General features: G+C 37.0%; 1 protein-coding gene across 1 annotated transcript in view; it reads left to right on the forward strand.

Annotated features, from left to right (window-relative positions):
• ICA1 (islet cell autoantigen 1) overlaps positions 1 to 22,201 on the forward strand; it is a 75,881-nt gene extending 53,680 nt beyond the window's left edge. The window contains exons 9-15 of the mRNA XM_080611403.1: positions 4,424 to 4,524; positions 6,492 to 6,541; positions 9,929 to 9,991; positions 10,113 to 10,154; positions 14,046 to 14,321; positions 19,497 to 19,595; positions 21,423 to 22,201. Of these exons, the coding sequence (XP_080467529.1) occupies positions 4,424 to 4,524; positions 6,492 to 6,541; positions 9,929 to 9,991; positions 10,113 to 10,154; positions 14,046 to 14,321; positions 19,497 to 19,595; positions 21,423 to 21,544 (753 nt within the window). The 3' untranslated portion in view covers positions 21,545 to 22,201. The remainder of the gene's footprint in view (positions 1 to 4,423; positions 4,525 to 6,491; positions 6,542 to 9,928; positions 9,992 to 10,112; positions 10,155 to 14,045; positions 14,322 to 19,496; positions 19,596 to 21,422) is intronic.
• Positions 22,202 to 24,259: the final 2,058 nt, after the last annotated feature.

A 24,259-nucleotide genomic window follows, 5' to 3' on the forward strand; every position in this document is an offset into this window, starting at 1 on the left:
TGTTGCTTCTGATGTCTAGTTCACAGCCTGGGTTTTGCATGGCCAGGATTTACCCTGCTCAGGAGCCTGGGTATCATGCTTGTGGGCTGTTCTCATAGCTTCCCAATGTTAGAAGGTTTCTGAGGAATTTTTTTCTCTTTGCTTTGATGCAAACCAATTTCATTCTGACTTGTGTAGGTAGCCTATATTGTTGCTGGGTATTTATTCTCTTTTATACCTAAAAATTTGATTATTTGAACAAGATGTATGATTTTTCAAAAAGCATAGTAACATTTGGACATTGGAGAGGAACTTGTAGAGAAAATTCACCTATCCTGGAGAGTGAAATACCTTTGTGATGGAGGATGAGAGATTTGGGGCTGTTCGTTATCTTTTGAACTTCCTTCTGTGAACGATTTCAGTATGATCTAAATTTGAAATTAGATTGGAAATCTGTGATGAAGAAATACAATCTGTATTGAGTCGACACATATGTTACAAGCACACCCTTGAAGCAAAAAGTAGCTGTAATAATGGTTGTGAATATTGTAGTGTGTTTAGGATGCAGCCTAACTTTGTTATAAGAATCTTAACCATTTTTATTCCTGGCCTCCTGCACTGAAAAGATACAATTTCCAGGTTTTGCTGTGAAATATATGCTGAGAAATTATGCTAATCGGAGGTAGTTTTATGCTACAGAATTTCATGGAAGTCTGTGGTTTCATAAAACAGCTGCTTGGGAATAAGACTAAGTTACTGCCTTTTAGTTATTTCTTTCAGTCTCTAGAGTGTGGGATTATTTCCTATACCAAGTTTCCTCCATGATCTCTTTTCCCCCAATTAGTAGTTCCTGTTTGTTTATGTTAAATGATTGCTGAGAAGATTAAATCAAAATCTGGTGGTTGCATCAGATGAGGTTCTGTTGCCTAGGAGAATATATGTCTGCTGCTACTCCAGGTGCCTTACTAGGGTAAATCACCTCACCTTCACTTGTCGTTTCTGAGAGGTGTGGAACTCCTGTGGGTCTCATGTCTCCTCTGCTAGACCTGGGTGTGTGGAATAACAATAGATGTTTATGGTTAGGGAACTGGTCTCTCCCATTCATATCGTATGTTCATGCCAGAGTAACTATATATTAAGAAGGAGCTGCAAGGTCATTCTACATTGAGATTACATGATACTATTTTTTTTTTTATGAAGTTTAATAAATGGCTGTAGGAGATCTAGGGCAAGTGTAGTTTCTGATGGAGAAACTTTTGGTCTAAAAATATACCAAATGAAGATGCCTTGCACGTTAAAAAATATACAATCCAAATATGTAATAGCTTAAAACACAGATAAAATATTTCAGTGTGCCCATTTCTACATTAAATTGGGAGGTACCCCTTTTAGAATATTTTCCCTATGTTGTATCTTAAAAGGGATCTTTCCTAAAAGAATTTTTTTAGTTTGGTACTTGCAAATAATTTTTGTCTATTATGATTCCAGTAGCAATCTAGCAGCTTAATTCACCTTTTGCTGCAAGTGATCCTTTTGAATTAAACTAAGCACATGTGTATGTAGGATTAGCATTTTACTTCAAAACAAGAATTTAAAGAAACTGTTAATACTTGATTTAGATGTAGATTGTCTTACTGAAAAATTAGAAGGTGCTACATACTGGAAAATTATTGTCTGTATTTAGTAGTATGAATATATTCATGTACCAGGTTTACCTCAGGAAAGGGACTCTTAAAAGCCTCTGGAGATTGTTTCTGGAAAGAAAACATTGTCTTTAGAGATGTTTGCCAAAACTCACTTAATGAAAAACAGCCCATTTGTTTTCTTTGCTTCAGGGTATATGCTGAGAGTAGTATAATCCTGCTATTGCAGCTGTATTTCCTAACTGCTAGTTTCATGCTTGATGAAGGATGATTATTAATGTGCTAACAACTCTGTATTGTGATGTAAAAGTATCTGAAGTATCTGTTACTGTAGCCATTGCTGTACTATCAAAGATGATGGACTGCTGTTTTGGTAAAGCCTTTAAAGTTCCATTGTCTTGAAATTACTATATATCACATGAATTCAAATTTATTTCAGGGGCTATTTTTCAGGGATAATACCTCTTTTTAATTTCTGTCTCCATTTATTTACCTTAGTTACTTAATGAATAATTAGTTACATTTTTTACATTTTAATGTATAATACCTAACTTCCTGAAGAGCTGATATGAGCCTAGAAATAATAATAGTTCTGGTAATAAAGTCAAAAGGTGTATTTCTCAGTGTATCCATTTATTTCTGTGCAAAGTGAAACACTGTGCTCCTTACATGATTTGGAGAACCCTGTCCAAGCAGGTACTACAACACTGTGGCCTCATGCTGATTTCTGCTGTAGTCGGGTATCCTTTCTTTTTTTTATCCTATCCTTTGTTGCATGTTGACTTTACTCACAGCAACATTGCATATCATTTTCTGTCTCTAGGGGTTTTGTTGGGGGCGTTAGGTGTTTACTGAGTTTTTCCTGATGAATCTCCATGAGGAAATTTTGAGGCTACCTGCTTTTCCCTCTTCCCTTTCAGCTCTCCCCCAAATGAAACCTGTCCAAGTTTTTGTCTCCTCAGTGGTGCTGTATTTCTCCGTATGTGTTGTGATGTCCTGGCTCCTGGATCTGCCCTTACTGTGTTGCTTTGATTCTTTCTCAGTCAAAAGGAAGCGCGTTAGTTGTCTGAGGCACTTGGGGGAACTGTGGGCAAGCTGAGTGTTTTGTCAACACTCTGGTGATTTAACTGCAGAGGACAGGTTTTGTGTGCAGTCCATATGATCTTGGCTTGACTTGAAAGCAGCCCAGATACAGGTGAAGGAATTTTGTGAGTGAGTGACAGTCAGCCACAAAATAGTGTCTGAGTTGGAACCAGAGTTAACTCTGCAGCAGAGGAGGTACCTGTAATGCAAAGCTGTGCTGTCTTTCTCTGCATTGCACTTCTGTACAAGTATAATGCATATTCTTACATTTTTGAATTCTAATCCAGGTACTCTTGGAGTCAATGGAATAATTCCCATCAATTTTAATGGTACAAGAAGTGGAACCTAATCAATAGCCAGTACCAATGCAGTTAAGGGGTAACATATTCGTTCACAGGTGATGTAGCCTGAGGTGACTAGTGTCCATTATTCAGAATCTAGGAGGTACACTTACATGTGATTCTGGGTAGCAGTGTTACAGTGTAAAAAAAAAAAAAAAGTGGCAATCACAGAATAAGGTAAATTTCTTTAATGTCTCTATTTACTATTGCTGCTTTTGTGATATCTCATCTTTCAACATGTCTACAGTGCTAAAGTAGCTTATGACGAATTAATCTGAAGTTAGATAGAAAAATAATAATTTAGATACTAAATACTAGATAGATAATAATTTAGATACTAGATACTAGATAGAAAAAGTAATGTACTGAAAGGAAAAAACTGCAACTGTAGTATACAACAGATCCATTACTTTGGTTTCTGAAACACTGAAGTATACATTTCCTCATACAGACAAGTACTGAGCCAAGCAGAAACTAGAATGCCCCTACTGGGGGTTCATCTGTCCTGGTTAACAGGGCAGTGCAAACAAGACCTGTGACATGCCTGGGTCTGCTTTTATTGTAACAGATGGGCTGGAGACTCTTAACTTTTATTTAATAGATGAGATGGATTTAGCAGCCACAGTTTTTCCTTTTTTTTACTGTTCTGATGAAACATACTCCTATTTTGTTAAACTTCTACATTTTTGTGTTCATTGAGTTCTGCACAAAAGGTGGCTTATTTGGTTTAGCCCCAGCTTTTGGGGGAAAGGGAGGAGAAGATGGGTGAGATGCACTACTATGAATGTCTGTGAGATAAATAAACTCACAAGTAGTCAGGACTATGCACATGAAATGTGGTTTTATTTTTCAGAAACTGAGTTAGATATTGGAAATAGAAACATGTTTTCACCTTCACAGCAAAACCGTTTGATAAAGCCAGATACCCATGTTGCTAACATCTGTGATTATTTAATTACTATCTTCAGTTATTTAGCTTTTCATACAGCAGTACTAATCAATGCGTAACAGGGACAAGCAGTAGTATATGTATCACTCCTGTAATCTCAGAGAGCTGGTCTATAATGTCTGCTTGTTCACGTGTCCAAATTTTGGCTAAAAATGCTAACCAGGAAACTGGACATTGTTATCTTGTAGCATGGTCTTTCAGATTGCAAAGGGACAGTAGGGCTTCCTAATACCGCACCTGGCCTCTATCTAACTAACCAACATTTTAACACTTGTTTTCATATTCAGGATACACACAGTACCTTCCCATTACACTGCAGTTGCCAAGGTTTTGTCAATAGTTGTGTCAGGAAAAAAGAGACTGAAGAAGTAAAGAAGCAGTATATGAGGAATAATCATGTAAAGAATAAATTTTTTTTCATTTCATAGAGCTTACAAGATCCTGTGAATAAACTAAAACTAACAGAAAAAGCAGAAAAGGAGGACCTGCAGATTGAGAGCACCAAAGCAGTACAAGATCAGCAGAGTCAGTAAGTTGCATGGCCTATAGATTAATAAGTATTTTTGTCTATAGTCTGCTTTCTGGTTGCTAAAGTCACCAAACATTTATAAATGGAAATACAGTCACAGCTAGTCTGATCACACTAGCTAATAGGAATCTTAATACAAGAATTCCTGAAATATTGTAATGTTTGCATGAATAAATTTTAAGGTGAAATTAAGAGATTTAAAAAGACCCATTAAACCTTTATACGTTTTTCATCTTTCTTAGCCTTCTCTTTATTTTTCAGCTTTTGCTTCATTTTTTCTGTAATAAAAGAAATGGTAAACAACTACACATGGGACAAGACATATGAGCATTTTATTTCTCCCTTCAGCAGCATCTCCTTTCACCTGGGAATAGGATATGGGTTCCTGATTGCTTTGAGCAGCGATTAGTTTTTGTAATGTATACAGCATCAGTTAGTAATCCAATGAAGCAGTAGGTACTTAGGGTAAAAGTACATCTAAGTGAGCTGATGCTATCGGGGTTTGAGTTACCTGGCGCTCTGAGGTGAGAGAGGCTCATGAATGAGCTGCTATGGGGAGAAGAGGAGAATGAGATGTGATTACTCCCCTATGGGACCATCAGGATTCAGTTGCGAGGAGATGCAGCATTGATATAATCCTGCTGCCACCTGTTGTTTTGGCTGTCCCTGGTTAAGGTAACCAGCAAAGGATCAGTTGTCAAAAAGCAGAGAACAGCTTGACGACTCAGTGGGTTTTGCTCAGCAATTTATAATGGATTTTTAAAGAGTTCAGTTTTCCAGTCCTATTTACGTGTTTAGATTCAAAATCACTGACCAAAACCAGTATATAAATTGTTCAGATTTGGTACTATTGAGATTAGAAAGGACTTGGCCAAGTACCATTTGGCAGGTGGTTGTCTCCGCAGCACTTCCTTGAATACGCTGCATCTCATATGACAATAAGTAATTTCACAAACTGTTCTCCTCAGTGTTGAATATAAAGGTCTAGAATGAATTTATGATCTATGCAAGATGTGTGCATTTGCACCTACTAGCAAATGCATCAGATGACATGTCATGGTTGTACTTGTATTTATTCATAGATTATCTTTTTTCTTGTCTGTCATAAAACTGAGGTGAAAAATATGTCACCATTTTGCTTTCTAAAACAAACCATAAATAAACATCTAAGATTGTAGAAGAATTACACAAAACAAAGCTTTTAAAATCTGAAAACTTTCCATTGACAGTAAACATTCTTTATACTAGAATTTGGCCTGACTCTAATTTTCCTCTTCTTTGCCACAAGCATATCCTCAGGAGCAGGAGAGGTGATGACTCCTGTCCTGTCACTAGAGGATAGGAGGAATGTGCCTGCACAGGCCTCTTAACCACATCAGCCTTGTGTCTGCTTCCTTCCCTATTGGTTGAATAGCTTTACACAAAGTTACAGCAGTTAGAAAGTATTCTAGCAGAAATTCTTTACTGAAGTGGTTACCTTTTTATAAGAATTGCATGTAAACCACAGCTTTTTATTCTGTCAAGAGGTTTTTCATCAACACTGCTGTTCCATTTATTTAGAAATCTGTTGCCATGGGGCAAAACTCCCCTGACTGTTGATTTTTTAGTTTGTTTGTTTGTTTGTTTTGGACAGTTGTATCACCTCCATGATAGTTATGAAAGACCAAATCTGGAGAAGCAGACTACACTATACTTTCCATTACAGAGATTTAATTAGATTAAAATGAAAGGGTGGTAGGTTTTGATAGTCTTCAATCTAATTTTGGTTTTCAACAGACTTCTGCCAGTGAAAGATTAAAAGTTAAGAGCAGACCAGCATATACAGCAAATGTGAGCAGCCATCTGAATTACTCTTGGTTTGTTATTGATATGATTCTTCAATGATATGACCAAAAAGAGAAAAAAAAAATATTATTCTATAGCCTTAGAATTATTTTCTCAATTTTTAATTTTTTTTTTAAATTAAGGTTGATTTCATTAGATGACGAGAGCCATACCAAGGAATCAAACTATTCAGGTATTTTGTTTCTTTTTATCATAACTTCATAAGTGCTGTAATACATGGGTTTTTTTCAGTTTTGTTCATTTCCTATATATTCAGCTTCACCCAGCAAATCCCTACAAATGCATGAAACTTAAGGCCAGGAAGATCCATTTAAACTAATCTCTTACATATTATATCACACTGCAATTCATTCCATTATTGTCAGATAGGTCGAATAGCTTGTCTTCCAAAGCATAATTCTTACATTGGGCATGTCTTAAAGGAAAGAACCTACAGATTAATCCCTGGCAGTGTTCAAGGCCAGGTTGGACAGGGCTTTGAGCCACCTGGTCTAGTGGGAGGTGTCCTTGCCCATGGCAGGGGGTTAGAACTAGATGATCTTTAAGGTCCCTTCCAAACCAAACCATTCTATGATTAGTAGGTGTGGAGATCATGAAAGTAAGCCACACCTAACGTCATAGCTGACTCTACTCTAACAAGGGGCTTGGACAAGATGACTCTCGGAGGTTCTTCCAGCCTAAATAATGCCACGGCTTCAATATATCTTTTTCTACTAAATTAAAGAAAATGAAGGAAAATCATTTTAACATGTGGTATTTTATCCTCCATGAAGATACTTAAAAGGTACTACATTAAAATCAAGACTCCTTTCAAATCTCCATTTTGATAGGCTAACTATATTGATGTCTTGAAGACATCTTATCTACTCCTTTATTTATGGAGTTTATTTCTATTCCACTGTACAACATCCCTTTTAAAATCTGAAATGTATAACTGGACATTTTTGATGTCTTGTTTCTAGAAGATAAAATCACATTCCCATTTCTAAGTCCAAGGAGATTATCTCATTTTTCTGCAACATCGAGTTAGAGGCTCATATTTAAATTTATTGTTTGTCAAGACTGAGGTTTTTTTTGTCACGGCTTTCTAAGATTCGTTCTTCCTTTCTGCAGCATGACTTATATTCCTTATCCTAGAGATATAACTTATGACTTAGCAGTATTAAATTCTCTCAGCTTTAGCTACAGCAACTTCATGACTGGCCTGAATGGCCACCTCTAATAGTCTGTTAGTTGTTTGCACATTTTTTTCAAGAGTGATTTTGTGTTTACTTCCAGATGACTGTTAAAGCCATTGAATAGCAATGGATATAACACTAAACTTTTCAGATCTAAACTAGAAACACTTTTGCTTTGCAATTATTTCTCCTAACAACTGTTTTTTGACATCTGTTAGTTTTCATGTTCCTAATCCATTCAATATGTTCATTCTAGGTATTATGCAGTGCTAACCTTTTGGCTAGAAGGCTATGCAGTACAAAACCAAGTTGTTTCTAAACAAATATTTTTACCAAAGAAAGCTCATAGTTTTAGCAAAGAGATCAGTTGAGTTTTTTTTTTTTAACTTGGTCTGCTTTCCATAAACCCACTTTTTATTACAGGAACATTTCTTATGCTTATATTCTTTTGCTGAATCCCATACTTGAACAGGATTTGGCTAATGTTTGTCTAGAAGTAATAGTGAGCAACCAACCCATAGTTACCTACAATTAGTGAGTCAACCTGTTAATTATTGTTGTTGTTTGGGTGTTTTTTTGTAATAATGACACAATATTAGGACTTTTCTAGTGTTTTGAAGTTTCATCTATTTTGCAGTTAATTAGATCAGATACCTCTTTGATGAGATATTTTAATATTCTTGGATACAAAATCTGACATATTTTCTTAGCAGATTTTTCTAGAATCTCAGTTACTTATGGGCTGTAAAATATTTCAGCATCGTCCATAATATAAATTCCTTGCTCTGTCTCTTTCTCCATCATTTCTAAAGGAGCTGAAGTATTTTGGAATACTTCTTCCTGCTCTGCTAAATTTTTCCATCTCCCTTTACTAGTGGGTCTGTGCCATTGCTAAGATTTTTTTTTCCCCTTGAAGTACTCTGTATGTACTAAAATAATACAGATGTAACGCTACTCGCAATGGAGCTGTGTTTCATCTTAGTTTTCCTCAACAACTACTTCTGTTTCATAACTTTCAATTGATTATCATTTGCTCTGCATTTTCTTTTATTATACTATGGATGTTTTTAAGGTTGGCTCCACCATATTTTCCACTGAACTAAGGCAGGCTTTTAGTAACAGTTCTTTCTTTGTTACATTTCTTCTGAATTGTGGCTATTCATATCCCACCTTTCATGAACTTCTCTTTCATTTCCAACACACAGTCCCCCGCCAGTCAGTGTAGGGTTGGGTTTTTCCCCTTTAGCTTTGTGCATTGTCCTTTTATGGAAGTGTCGTGTATATTTGTCCTTATGCCTCTACTATTCATGTAAAGTGTAATCAGATGTGATCACCGATCCTTAAATGACCATCTGATTCATTTCTGTCATTGTCCTAGCAAAGCCTTGTTAATATGATTCAAACAGCAAGCTGTTCTGTTTCACTTAGTTCTGAACACACCTTGAAGTTTCTCTTGAAAGGGTTTGGCATTCAATTTTATTACCCTATAGAGAATTTTATTTCCCCTTTTCAGCCTAAAGTTTGAGGCTTCCAGCAGGTCTGCCTTCCAGTTCTGGCAATACTGTGACCAAGTCCTTCATTTGCCTTCAGAGCTACAGACTTAGCTGTCTAGAAGCTAGATTTCCTCAATAGTTAATGGGGAAAGGCATGTTCAGCAGCTAACTCATCCCTCCCGTTTAAATGGGATTACTGACCTGAGGGAGATGTCTTTCTCTTCACTGATAGATGAAATCTAGACAATTGTTTTGACTCCACATCTAATTTAAGAGACTTGCTCAATACTAAAGGTAGTTATAGTTGAGGCACTGTGGTATTTTTTCACCTCTGATAGCCTATAACCCTCAGCTGTACATTTTCTCTCCTACTGAGAGGGAAATTAGCCCATTTATTTTTGTCCAGCAGAAAAGATGCTTTTTCTTATATACTGACCTGGGTGCTTTGGGGAAAGATTCCTTTTCCCCATTCTTGGACTTTGCTTCATGATAGCCAAGGAAGGTGATTTAAGGACTGATAAGATCCTGGCACTTTTGTGCTCTCTCCTGGCCTTTGTAAGTACAGGCTTTTAAAAGAAGTGTCTCTGCTTCTGGAGGACAGCAGAGACCTGTCTGATCCCTTTAGTCACCTCAGTTGAGTGCACTCAGCCTGGAGTTGGACTAGTGTGCCAGGTGGTGATTCAAAGGAAGTTTCCCCCCAGATTATTATTCAGAAGTTTGCCTCACTTCTTAGAAATGCTTATATCTTGGGCCTTTCATCCATTGTTACCAGGTTCATTTTAAACATGAATGCCATTAGCCATTGCATCTTGATCTCATAGTGATGTTGTTTATATGCATGGTATTGTGCAAAGTGCAATTTGACATGCTTATGGATTTTGATTACAGCTGACGATGGCAAGGATGTCACATCTACGTTACAAGAAAATTGTAACTGCAAGCAGAACTCAGGTGAAGAGACTTAAGAAAACTACCTTTAGATGTATAAATACTGATTGTCAGTGTACTGCAGATCTTCCTTTATTGCTTTTTTCTTTATTTCTTCTTTTTTTTTTTTTCTTTTTTGGTTTAGGTGCCATAGATGACTTACTAGACCTGCAACCTGAAGAAAATGGTATGAAACATTAGTGCATGTCTGGTTCATCTGCTTTTCTGTTACAGGCACCAAGTATAACTTTAATCTTAGATCATAATTGTTTTCATAATCTGAAAGGTTGAATGAAATTATACAGGTGCAGTATTCAAACAGTGTTACAGGAAACTCCATATACATGCAGGGGTACCAGTCCTGATGTTATAATGTGAAGTAAACCTTACTGGGGATAAAATGCATTGTAATAGGTGATTCAAGATTAGCTATACTAGAGTATATCAAATTTACCTCACTTAAGTAGGTTCCACTCTGTAAACCTTACCCCTTCTATAACATTTCATAAACTTTTCTTTTGGGTTCTTTAGTTGTTATACCACAACCCTTGGCAATACACTAGTAACAACCAGATTTTACGTCAGAAATGTACAAATTATTTTGGCATATTAAAACAGTATAAGAACTGGTGGCTTCTTTCAGCCAGATAGTCAGTTAAATCAGTTATGCTGTTCTGATACACACATGAGAAAGCAATTTTTCATTCCAGGCTCTACTCCTACCTTTACGCTTTTGTTAAATCTGTGGCAGCTCAAGGGGATGTGCTGTTTGGTTGGTTGGATTTTTTAAACAAAGGTTGCTGTTTTACCATATGTAAAGATCTGTCTAAAAGTTTTGTATTGAGTTTACATATGCACTAAGAGTACTGCCTATAATTTTTCAATTGCTTTTCACTCATATATCTCAAAAGAATGAATAAGAAACCTTCAACAACAATGAGAACTGTGGCAACTCAGAAGGCAAGTAAAGAAGCAAAGAAAAAATCCCTTTGTATAGTTAAGTCAGACTGAGAGAGTAATTTGGGGTATTTAAAGCACTGCCTTCATGGTAGGTAAGGAAGAGAGAATTTGCAAACACCTCGACTTTGGATTTGCCATGAGCAGTCTCTTGCAGTGTGGGGATGGGGAAATTGCCCATGTGGGGAATCACCTGTGAAGGCAGAAACAGGGAAAGTTCCTTAGTTGTCTGTTCAGAAGCAGCCCTAATCTGTGGATAGATAAGGTAGTGATGACTTCTGTGATTAATAAAAAAAGGTGAGTGCTTGTCTGATAAAGGTCTTTTTTTCTTCTGGTTTTCCCCTTACTCAGTTCCATTCCTTGTTGGGCCTTCTTAGTGAAGATACAGATCATGTGTACAATTGTTAGTCATACAGGTTTACCTGTGTCAGTTAGAAGACTATCTATTTATTATTTATTTTTAAGTCAAATAGTTAATCAGTAGGAAAACAGTTGTGGGGTAGCTACATCAGATAAGGTTGATTATGTTAATGTTACAATATCAGCCATTTACCCTAATTTTACACACTAGCTAGCTTTAGACTAGTGAATATTGTATTATTTTAAGTGAAGCAGTTCAGTTAGAGATACCTTTTTGTGTGTTTCAGAATCCATTCTTTATCCTGCGTTTCCAATCGTGTATCATTGTAAATGCTTTTAGTTTCTCTTCCCATTTTTTTTTATTTTACCAAAAAAATGAGGTGTGTTTGCAGTGAGCATTGCTAGAGGCTTTTTTCAAACAACTACAAAAAGATATAATGACATTGCTTTTTCAGTGTTTTATTGGGAATTTGAGGCTTTTTATCATGGACATTTATAAGCTTAGGTCTGAATGTGCAGACAGAAAAAAAGGATTTTGACTGAAAGTCGGCAGTGAAAACAGAAACAGAAAAAGAAATAATAGAACATTTATGGGTGAGGTGAGAAAGTCCATATCATTCTAATAAATTGCAGAGATACTACATGAGTAATATCTCAATAAGCAAGACTGGTTTCAAGATGACATTTATTGCCAACAAGAGTAGAACTTACTACTACTTACTTGAGGTAGCCTGAGCATAAGCACCACCCTGTCCTTCCCTGCCCTGGGTGCATTGTCCCTGCAGGAAGATTGGAAGGACAACTGCTGAGACGAGAGATTATGACTTCTCTGATTTCTGGTGTTCGTTCACACTACAGCAAGACCTAACTGCTCATCAGATGTAAAGCTATACATTGTACTTTCTCCCCCAGTAAAAATGGGACTACTACAATGGGATACCCAGGTGAAGCAGAGTTTTGCACTGAGCTGTGTTGCTGCAAAGCTTTTGTTCCGTTGTAGGTCATTTGTGGTTAGGTGCAGTGTTGGTGGTATGTCTCAGTAGATCTGTTACTGATGATGCAGCGTTTGCATCTCCCCCTGCAAGCCTTCCAAGTTCAGGAAGGGGCCTCCTGAAAGCACTTTCAAGATGGTGATGCCCTGTAGAGATCTGAGTTCTTAAGTGCCTTTGAATCAGCAAATGTGTTTTCCCTGCAGAAGGCTTTACCCCTCTGCCTCACCTGGTGAATAACTTGAGGGGGATTGTAGATGCTTGAACAACATTAACATTCTTTGCTGTTTATCTGAAAACGGGAAAGCAGCCTAAAAATTTGTGAGAACAAATTGTCTTCCATGGTATTTTAGTTCTAGTCTAGTGGGAACATCAGGAGAATTGACGTGTTTGTAATGTTTCTATTTCTAGTTTTTGAGCCTTGTCAGGGCATACAGAGATATATAAAAATGTAAATTAGAATGGAACTGAATTTCAGAGCTGACTTCAGTAATGAATAAAATCCTTATGTGTTGGTTTGTTTGTTTCTTGATACGTAGGTGTGGATTCTGACTCATCTGCCTATTTTAAAACAGTTTTGTGCCTTTTTTTCTCCTCTGACTCAACTTCAGCCATTTCATTATAAACTATTACAGCTATTAAAAGGGAACTTTCCTGAGAAGGCAGTTGCATTTAAATTAAATGACCTGTTGCAACCACCTTGCTACTCTCAATCTTTTACCCCAACCAGAAAGGGTTAAAGACATCTTTGCAAGTTGTATGCAACTTGGAGAGCTCAGCTGATCTTCCTGAACTTTGGAAAACTGAAGTTGCTTCTGTGCCTTACCACAGGTTTGAAGCAAGCATAATTAAGATAAACTGATCTGGCTATCAGTAACATAACATCAACATTGTTAACTACCGTTTTTGTCCTCTGTGTTATTCCCACAGTGGAGCTCTAGTTTCCAAGCACAATAACTCTTGGGCTTCCTTGGTAGTTCTTTCATTTTACAAACATTTTGTAAGTTAGAGAAAAGGATTACAATCCTGGTTAGACGTTTCATGTATTTTATATAGCCATTTAACATTTCTAAAATAGGAAAAAAATTGATTTTAAGGAGTAATGGCTCAAGTGATCTAAGAGCTTCTTCAGCTGCAGTTCTGGTGCTAGAAAACTAGCAAGAGGAATCAGAAGAAAAGTTGCCCCAGTTATTTCTCAGCAGCCTAAGAGAGGAAAAAAAGATACTAAAACACTGAACAGTGTAGAAATCTCACTCACTGTAGAGTTGCCTGTTCTTATGGGGAAATAGCAAGTAACTCAAGCACTGGTCAGGAGGTCATAAAGGTGATCTTAAGTGTGTTCTCACAAAATTCCAGAATAATCCCCAACTTTTATTTATTTAAAATTTATACCATTCTGGGGGTTGACAGCTTCAAAAAGCAACATGAAAGTAGTCTTCTCCAATGTTTTAAATATTAGACTATGTAATCATTTTGGTGTGGTGTTCAATAGATTATTTTTTTTTAAGCATACTTGTAATACTGGTTTCAATGAGAAATGAATCTTAACAGTAGTGAGGTTATCTGCAATAACTGAGGAATTATTTGTTGCATAAGCTGCAAGTCCAGATATCCAAAAGAATTAGGTCTAAAATTGAAAACAACAAATATTCATGTAAAAATACTCCATCTCACTTAACATGCAAAACATAGATTGGATATTTTTAAAAGGTTCCTTCTTTTCTTTGTTCATCTAAAAAATGATTTCTCTTGACTTTCTTGTTCTGAGACAGCTTCAAAGAATCAGTTTGTGAGGTCCTTGGAGTCAGAACCTGGTGATAACATGGTGTTACTGAATGAGATTCTCAACGCTTCCTCCCCAGACGATGGGGAATTCAGCAAAGAGTGGACAGCTGTTTTTGGACAGGTTGCACTTGCTGATCTCACCATGAACTCTTCAGCTGGAGATATGGAAAGCACTTCATCATCTGTGGCACCAACACCATCAGGCTACTTGCCCTCACAGCTGTTAGACCAAAACATGAATGACTTGCAGTCATCTTTACATGGTGAGGACTCATTTTGTTCTGCTAGTGTTTTGGTTTTAGGTTTTAGAGTATGGGTTTCTGCTATGCAGAAGCTTATATGACAGCTTATGTTGTGCCATAGCTGCAGAAACCTTCAAGTTAAAGTACAGTGTGGCCTGTAGAAAAAAATGTGAGTAGCGTATTTGTTTTTCTAGCTGTGTGCATTCAGTGTTTGTGAATGAAGTATCCAAAACCTGAAGTCAAAATTACTGTCTTGAATGTTTTCATTGAGTTTCTGAAATGTTTTGTAGGCCTTTGAGATTTTTTTTTTTTTCTGTAACAGAAAATCTGCTTGAGTCGGTTTTACTGTTTAATTCACAACTGTCGCTGTTAAGGGGGCAAAGAACCAAAAATGATTGCTGTATTTTGTCTGGGAATACTATTTTTAAACAACGTGGTGAAAATCAGTTGCATTCATTCATCTTCTGGATTTTTTGTTTTGTTATTTTGGTTTGGTTTTTTTTCCCCTAAAGCATCTCATACTGTTGTGTGCAGGGTTATGGCTAATGATAGAATGGGTTGTCTCATCTTAACAAACATACAGGTGGATTCCTCTTTTAGGCTGGTTATCAACTCTTTCTTTGAGAGATGCAACTCTTTCTTTCCCTTTTATTTTCATTTTCTTGTGTTTTCGAAGCTGCTGCTGGGAGGAGAGGAAAGATGGGGGAAACTAGGGCAGAGCTTTCCTGCTGCTGCTTTGGCTTTGAGGAAGGGAGGGAGGAAAGCAGACTGGTGATAACCGGCCAACAGCAACTACCGTCGTCCTCCCCACCGCCCTGCTACATTTCTCCTAGGGCTTTGCAGGCTAGAGAAGGACCTTGACTTTTTAGGCTCTAACCCAAGTAAGTTAAATCTCAATTGGGGAAGAGTGATGTAGGAAAGGCTGGCAGACTGATTCCATCCTGAAGACTACTTCTTGGAACCCATGCAACTGGTATAATTATACATGATGTAAAATGACCTGTGACATTTTGGCAAGAACAAAGGCAGGCAAATTTACCTTATAAATACAGTTACCACCACCCCCCCTAAGGCCAGATACTTGTGTTCACTGACTTCAGGGTTTAGATGGAAACTAGGGGAGGGAAATTTGCAATGATGCACAGTTTTAGATGAATTTTTATGATGAGGTCATGCATATATGAGTATGATTGATAGAGCAAAGAGGGACTGTAAGAGTGTAGGATTTGACCTCATAAAATATGAGCTGAAAAAAAATCAAGAGGTTTAGTCATTGCACTGTCAAATTAAACAGTTTGTGACAGAAGCAGACATGGTATCTATTGAAAGGGAAAAAAAGAACAGTGAAAAAAAGCTTTTCTTGATACACAGACATAAAGAGATTTTAAGCAAAGTACTTAAAATGGCAACAGAAATATTATGGGATTTAATTTTTTTCAGAATTTTTACGTATTTTTATATGTAAACATGTTTTTGAAGGGAAAATATTTTTGAGGTGGAGATAGAAAACAGGCTGGGTATCCTTTTTGAGGCTGTTGATACAGCTCTCATTTGCACAAGACACTGGCATTGGCTGTGCTTTTTGCACTTTAAAATCTGAGCTCACGTATGCTGCATTCAAGGAAAGCTACAAGTGGAAAATCCATTCCAGTCAACATGGTATCCCAAAACCTTTTTGAATAAGAAAAGGAATAAATCTGAATTGGAAGAATAAAACACGTGGATGTTTCCAAATGAATTTCGAGGGTTTTGGCAAAAGATTGTGGTAATTGATCTACTGGCATTTGAAAACTCAGGGCTAATCAGCTGAGTGATTGTATCTGGTAATCACCATGTTCCCAGTTGACTCTGGTTGCAAGTAAAATTCATTTTTTAAACTATTTTTTAGACTATTTTCCTTTTTAAGTTTTGTGTTTCCTATTTTCTAACAGAAGGTGAAAATCTGGCCATTTTATATCTTGTCAAATCTCAGCTTTAGGCTTAAACTGCATTTCACATCACAGCATTTCTTTCATAATCTGACCTTATCAACAAATGTGGAAACAGAGACTTTTTTTTTTTTTTAAACCAAAATCTAACCACAGTTTAAACATATCTCAGCATCCAAGTTGCAAATATTAGAATAAGTGAATTAGGGATATTTTTACTGAGGACTTGTGATACGTCTCTACACTTTTTTTTTTTTTTTTCCTCCTAGTTGGTAGGTTGCTTAATAATTATTCAGTGTGAGGTGCTACACTGGAGCCTCAATGTTGCATACTTCCTGTGTGAATTTGGCCTTAAGACCCTAAAGATTCTTAAAACTCACATGCTTAACTTTAAGCACATTAACTTTTCTATTAACTTCAGTGGGATTACTTACTTATTTTACGTTAAGCACGCTCATAAATCTTTGGGGCTTTGTTTTCTCTCTGCCTCAGATCTTAATCTGTAAAACAGGCATAATGCTATGCAGGTTATAAACTGTTATGGTCAGGAATTCCCAGCTTGGATTTTTTTCTGGCTGTATTTATAGGCAGGATCTAGCACAATGAGACTTTGAATTGTTATAAGACTACCAGGTGCTGGTTTAAAATACATATAATTGTGTGTGTGTGTGTATAGGAAACAAAGCATGCTCCCAAGAAATCTTTTATATTGTCCTCCAATTGCAGCTTTGTAGTTTGCTTGTCTTTTCACTTTCTCAGCATTAGCTTTCTCTTTCATGAAGGTTATGGCTTCATTTACTTATTCAGACCACTAAGGGCTCCTCTTTATCTTCCCTACATGTGCATATACTTTAGTTGGTAAGAAAATGTGCAGCTCACCATTTCCATTTCTAAATTTCATTATGGTAGCATTTGTGAAGATGCTGGCTAAAACGTAAGCCATTTGGTTTCCTTGCTGTCTCAGCAATAATCTTTTGTCTAGTCACGTAACAAAGCCATCCTGTGAACAGGCAAACCAGAACGGGCTTAGGGCCAGCAACTGTTTTCAAATTGATAGGCTGCAGTCGGTTTTATTTGTTCTCTGTAGCTCACTGTGAGTGGACACTAAAAACATAATTCATGAAAGTCTTTAATAAAAATTCCGACAGACTTTCCAGGTACTTTCATAGGTGGATAAGTTAATTATGAAAGCATCACACCTTTTCTGAAGCATTTTTGGTTGGATGATTTTGTTGCTGCTGTTAGGTTCTTTTTGTTTCCTAAGTGGTACTTAAGCTACTGGTGTTTCAATGAACAGAAAACCACGCCACAGCATCTCTTCTGAGGGATGGCCATGCTACTTACCCAGCCTTAGTCCAGGGACTCAAAAGGAGGGCTCCAAAACAGTTAAGTCGTCTGCAGTTTTTTGTTCTGTGGTTTTCCAGTCTCATCAGTGTAAACCAACATCAGTGAGGTCTGGGGGAGCCAGCTCCTGATCTCACTGAAGTCACTGGGACTTGCACAGAAAGTTTCCAGGCAGCACTCCCATAATTTCTATGAAATTAGGATTTGGCCCTATTCGCTTAAGCTGTTCAATTTATCCATTGCCATCCACTGACATGTGAAAACACTTTGTAGCAATGCACCTCCAAACACCCCCAAAGCACTGCAGTTTACTGTAGTTTTGTGCAATGTCCTTTGCCATACTCCTTGTTTGTAACACAAGCAGAGAAAATGACTGGAAAAGTATGTCATTCTGAAGTGTTAGGGCCATACTTTTCATTATTTATGATTAAAATTTTCTTATTTGAGAGAGTAAACTGCAAAATCTCTTTTTCAGGGGGCACAGGCTAACTCATAAGCCTTTATCACCCTTGCCTAGAACAAATATATGTGAACACTTTGCATCCAGATTTTGAAGAACTTTTTTATTTGTTTCCTTAGAGATACAGAGGATATTTGTGGCTTTAAATTTTCTTTTTAATTTATGTGATTTTATACAAACACTGTTCTTGCCCCTTTTTAATAACACAGCTTGAGCTTCAGACCTTTTATATTCAAGGTAAGGTCAAAGAGTGATGAGAATAATCAGAGAGGAAGGGGTTTTGCGACTTACATGGCTGTTACAGTAACTTGTCAGTAAAGTACAGCAACTGGGTACCAGTATCTGACAGGGATGGGGGGGAGGGGTGGTGGGGAAGACAAAGAGATTAGAAAAGGACGTGAAAGCATGAACTTGTAAAAAAACCAGACTGAACAAGGAAATGCTGTGTACAGATGAGTATCCTGTTTGTTCATACTGCAGAGTTAGATGTACCAGATCCCTGAGATGGATGGATGGATGGATAATTAATCAGGCTATATGTAAAGGAGATGTTACCAAAAGTAGAAATGTGACTTCCGGTCTTCTAAACATGATAAAGCATGAGAATTTAAGTATCTTAAGCCAGGAATAAAAATGCTCAGGTTTTTTCCTAATACATTTCTGAACTAGGGGCAATCCACCTCTACTTCATTTTCCTTAGTTCATCTGGCATCGCTAGCTGTATTTATCATAGCTCTCTTGTAGCTATGGAATATGCGTTTAAGAACAAAAAAATTGTTAATACCCAGTTTAACTTTTTCCTACATAGTTACTCTTTTCCTGATGAGATGACCCTTTCAGATGAAGAACAAAGAAATGCTCCATTAAAACCTAGTTTTAAGTTAACTCAGAGTAGTGCATCTTGAATTTAATTCTTCAAAGTGCTTCTCAAGAATTTTTCTTTTTTTCCATAATTAATGATTTCAAAATTAACTAAAAAATCTGGGGTCTCCAAATATTTTTTTTTTCTGGAATAGTTGACAAAATGAAATTCTTTGGAAATGTACAGAAAGGTGGAAAAAAAGTTTAGCATATGTGATATTTTCACCCAAATGTAAGTGATACTCTTCTCCCTGTGGCTGTGCTTGACTTAACTGCTGTACTAGCCTTTCAGTGAACAAGTATTAACTGTGATTAAAGAAACAAGAGAAAATCTTCTTTTTTTAGCCAGGTTAAAGGTTTGAAAAGAGTACAGTTGCCTGAATCTGGAGGTGATGGAATTGATCCACAGATATTCTTTTCTTAAGGATGTTGCTTGTCTGAAGTATCTGACTGCAGATTTCTTGTGTACAAGGAAAGATAGAATGACCATAGCCATAAATGTAATGTTTTGCTCAGTTGTGTGATGTGTGCATCGTGCTTCCAGACACTTAGAGTTAACAAAGTCATTTTTCATGCTAATGCTGTTGTATTATTGAATTTTAGGATGGGCAGCTAACAGTGTGAGCCCGCCATCTATACCACAGCCAGCACAGAAACCAAACGGCCTGAATGTGAACGCTAACAAGACACCCCCCTTGAGAGGTGATTCAGTCATGTACTTTTTCAGTTACTTTGCTTTTCCTTTTTAGCTGTGATTCTTGTATTTTTCCAGTTACTCTATCTTCCAGCTACTCTATCTTAATAAAACCTATATTTATAGTAGTTACATGTCAAGAAGCTTGTGCTCACTAATGAATCACTTTGTTTTGGTGCTGATTATGTGTATGTGTATTTCTTTGGTAGGCTTCAGTGCTTGTAGTATGTGAGGAGGGTACTTTGTGTTACTATGTAATGAGGGAGTTGAAACTACACTTTCTTCTACTGCTTTAATTTTGAGTCACACAGAATAGCATCTGCTAATTGTCTATGCTAAATAATGTTTTGAAGCTCTAGGATATTGTGGCTAAAATACAGGCTATTGATAAAGCAGAAGAGCCCTAATTGCAAATTTTGTTGATAACATACATCATATCAATAATCATCTGTTTGAAACTTAATTCACTTCATGCAACTGAGCCAAGAGTGCATAGTCCTGCCATCTACTGAGACAAAGCCATGCTGATTTTGACAAGGGTTTCCTGGATAAGTTAACCAAAAATATGTTGAATTCTTATTGCTGGTTTGTAGCCTGTTCTGTGCATTCTCATTTGATCAGAGGCTATGTCAAAGATGTTCAGTTCAGAAGAAGAGTAACTTGTGTTTCTTCCACTGCCTCCTGGGATTGAAAGACTGACGTCTTTTAAAAAAAGGGTTAAGGTGTTTTGGAAGCTCTTTTGGAAATGGGTTTGAATGTTTGAATGTTTTGGAAGCTCTTTTGGAAATGAGTGTGATACAGCAGCCACGGTGCTTCACCAGAAAACAGGAACAGCCTTCAGCTGCTTTGAAATCTGTGTTCATGAAAGTGGCAGATATTCCAGCCTTGCAGAGCCTAAGATGAATGTCATGCCAGGCAGAGTCTATTTTGCCCATAAATTCCTTGTGTCAGAAGGAGTGCTTTCATGCAACATCATCTCTCTGAGTGGAAGAGCACAACTTCACCATCAGTATAATACTTATTTTAATATCAGTATAATTAAGCATAGGGTCACAAAAAACAAAGCACGTGATGATGGACCTTCCTTATAGCAGCCGAAATTGTCACTGCTTTAACCTGAACATCCGCCCTGTTGGAATAAGAGAAGGTAGGAGACCTCTGTGAAATCTGCAAATCAGTATAGACACATAGGTGCAATAGTCCAGCTGCTGTTGGAACGTATTCCTGGCTCACTTTTTTATATAAAAATCAAATAATACACTCTAATACTAGAAGCTGTACTTGGGACTGGCTCTCAAACATATCCCCTCTATCTCCAACCAATACCTTTCCATTAAACTTTGTTCCAGAGGAGTAATGGTCATATGTAGGGGGGACAGAACAGTTGCACGAACTGGATTTAGGTGAAGGAGTTTAGTCCTGTAATGGAGGTTGAAAGTAAAATTTGCCCTCACTTTCCTTTTACTTTGTTGCAGGCATGCACGTACATTACACACAAATAAAATACCTTTCATGAAACTAAGCTAGACAGGGCGAGATTGTTTCTACTTTTAAGTAGAGCATTCCTGTACTTACCATGGCAGGAGGCATACAAAATGCACAAGCAGACAGATGTAAAACATTTATTCTTACTAAAGTTCTACGTTCAGTTAAAGGTAGTGTTTTAAAATGCCATCACTCATTCCAGTTTTCTTCTGAGAAGTGCCCTCAGTAATAAATTAGACAATAGCATAGCATTTGTTTGACCTCAGTCAAACATTCAGTCAGTTTTGTTTTAAAATAGCTTACAAGTCTGTACTTTTTACTTTTTGCTTGTTTGTTGTGTTTTTTTCCAGAACCTACAAAGAATCCTAAAGATTTGACTGCCTGGTTCAGTCTCTTTGCTGACCTTGACCCGTTATCCAATCCTGATGCTGTTGGGAAAACTGATAAGGAACATGAATTGCTTAATGCATGAGTCAGCTGCCTATGGTAACTCACATTCTTCCATTCATCAACACTATTTTGGAGTTTAAAAAAAAAAAACCTAAATGAAAATTAGTATGCTGTTGTGAAACTATGAAGTATGTGCCATGATAATAAAACTTAAAGGGAATGAATCCCCTTTTATATAGGTACAGTTATTTGCTCTTGTTTTGTATAAAGAGTTCGCATTTATTTTCTACGTGGATTTACAAAAATGAAGTTAAGAATTAGGGCAGATTTCTTGCCAAATTAGATTATCAGCTGAAACACTGTCTTTGCCTGACGTGATGCAAAGCTAACACTGGAGTGAAATACAAATTGCAGACCTATTTTTTTATAATGTTTCTTGAGTAAATAAAAAACAACATGTAACTGGGGAGGCTGCATGAGTCAGACATCTATCATGTGTATAAAATATATATCAATGCTCTGTTAAAATGCCAACTAAATTTGCTTTGTTAGTACTTGCAATGAAAAACCTGTGCCAGGGCTAATTATTGAAGAAATGCAGTTGGGTCCATGCAGCCATGGAAATTGCACCCTTTCTGATTTAACTTACTAGACAAACTGCACTACATAAATAGAAGTCATGCCCAGCAGGCTTCTTTTCTGAGGTTTCTCTCCATTGCACCAACAGAATTTACACCTGTTTGCAGAAGTTTCTGACAACTGATGCTTTACCATGCTTTCAAAACATTCATATTTCTGTTGGGAGTATTTTTCATCCAGTTTCTTTCTGAAGCATGTGTTATTTTGAGCTTGCTGTGACATTAACTCTTTAATAAAATGATTTTGACAAAAAGGACCTTTTATTCCCACTGGAATGCTGGTGCGCTGTTGCATTGGTACATAACAAGCATCTGAGGATAAAACATACGACCAGTTTTTAGACAGTACTTAATAACTTGCCCTGTTTCAGAATAGTAATCCAGTAGGACAGTAAGAAAATTTGAACTCATTCAGTGTCCCTTTGCCTTCCCACTCTCATTTTACAGTAAAGGAAGGGAAAAAGGATATGGCAGTAGTCATTTAAGAGCACAAGTTCTGTGTGCTGCACTTTTGCAATTTATTATATTTGGCCTTTTTTTAATTCAGTTTATATTCCTTTTATGTTGGGGAAGCTTTTCACTACCAGTTAACTGTACACTCAGGTAGACTTACAGTCTGTTAGATAACTAAATACCTGCACTGGAAACCTGAAAATAGCTATATAAACATAGAGGTTAACTGAATTGACCTGCTTCTTCCCAAATGCTGCACACATCATTGACGGCCAGACTAAGCAGCATTAATGTGCACTTGACAGCTTCTAGCTAAAACACTACATACTGTGACTATGGGGATTGGACTGACCAGAGTTCATCTGGCTGGACCTTCGGCACGTTTGAAACACCTCTGTTCAAAACTGTAGGCCTGGAAGTGTCAAGGCACTTCAGTTTTTGCCAGAGAAATTCTTCAGCTGTTTAGCAGAATATTTTCACATACAACAGTTGTCTCTCTGTGCAGTACCCAACCCACCCATGTTACCAGCACTGAGGCTGGTAACGAAGGCATAGAAGCTGATGTAAATGTCTGACTGTTTCTACAGATAAAACTTGATTCCTTCCACAGCATTTCCTGGTGTTTGGTACTGGCAGCCCCTTGCTCAATAAGCTGTCTTTTGTGAGATGCATAACTTTCTTGAGCATTGTGGGGGTAGCCTGAACTCCTGACTTTGTGCTTCAGCCTCTGGCAATAAATAAGACATTACAAAGTGGATTAACTGGGAAATACCTCAGGTTTATGCTGGGGTGCACTTATGCTTATGAGTGCTCGTGTGCACTCATAACATGGGATTTTGCCCAAAGTCCTCTTCATCTCAAACTGTAATTACCTGCAATGCCAGAAATATTAGCAGTTCAAGGGATAGACAGGCGGCTTTTCAGTCCAACTGGGTTACCACTGAAATCATAAGACAGATTCTTGCAGCTTTAAGCAAGTCTGTGGTTGCTAAATTTGCTCTGGATTACATTTGCCTTGATAGTTGCTAAAACACTTGTGGACAATCTACTCTAGCATTTTTAGTAGCTGAAGCAGTTAGGCTAAAAGCAAAGATAAGGCTGTACTGCCTTCAAAACAACTAATTAACTCTTCTTTAAGACATTAAAAAATGTTTGGGTTTGGTTTTTAGGTCACAGATTTTAGACTTTCAGGATTTAAATTAAAAACCAAAAAAAGCCGCTGTCTTGATTGGAACAATTAAGGGCATTGCACAAGTTCAGCTAAAGATGTTCTGAATCCTCATCATGATGTTAGGTAGAAAAACATCTGAATGATTGTCCCTTTTACACAAGAAAAACATGGCTGCAGGGTTGTTTTCTTCTCCCTCCTCCCCCCCCAATCTGCACTACTAATAAGTTCATATTAAGGTTCCTTGTAGTATGTAATTTTTGAAAATAACTTTAGCTTTGAATTCTCAGTCTCTGCCCTATGCAGTTTTTTAACACTTTAAAATTAAAAAAAAAAAAAAAAATGGAGCCAAAGTTATTTAAAATATTAATTTTGCTTAAAGAAAAGCAGTTGAAATCCCTATGTACAATGCATTATTATCATGAACATTTATTGAGTTGCAAACTAGAGCAAGAAAGCTACCATCCTGCAAATAGGCTCTTTTTTTCCAGGCAAAAATTTTAATTACAGAGTTACAAACAATATTTCCTACTTCCAA

This window comes from Psittacula echo (assembly GCF_963264785.1).
Source record: "Psittacula echo genome assembly, chromosome: 2".
In the NCBI taxonomy this organism is placed as follows: Eukaryota; Metazoa; Chordata; class Aves; order Psittaciformes; family Psittacidae; genus Psittacula; species Psittacula echo.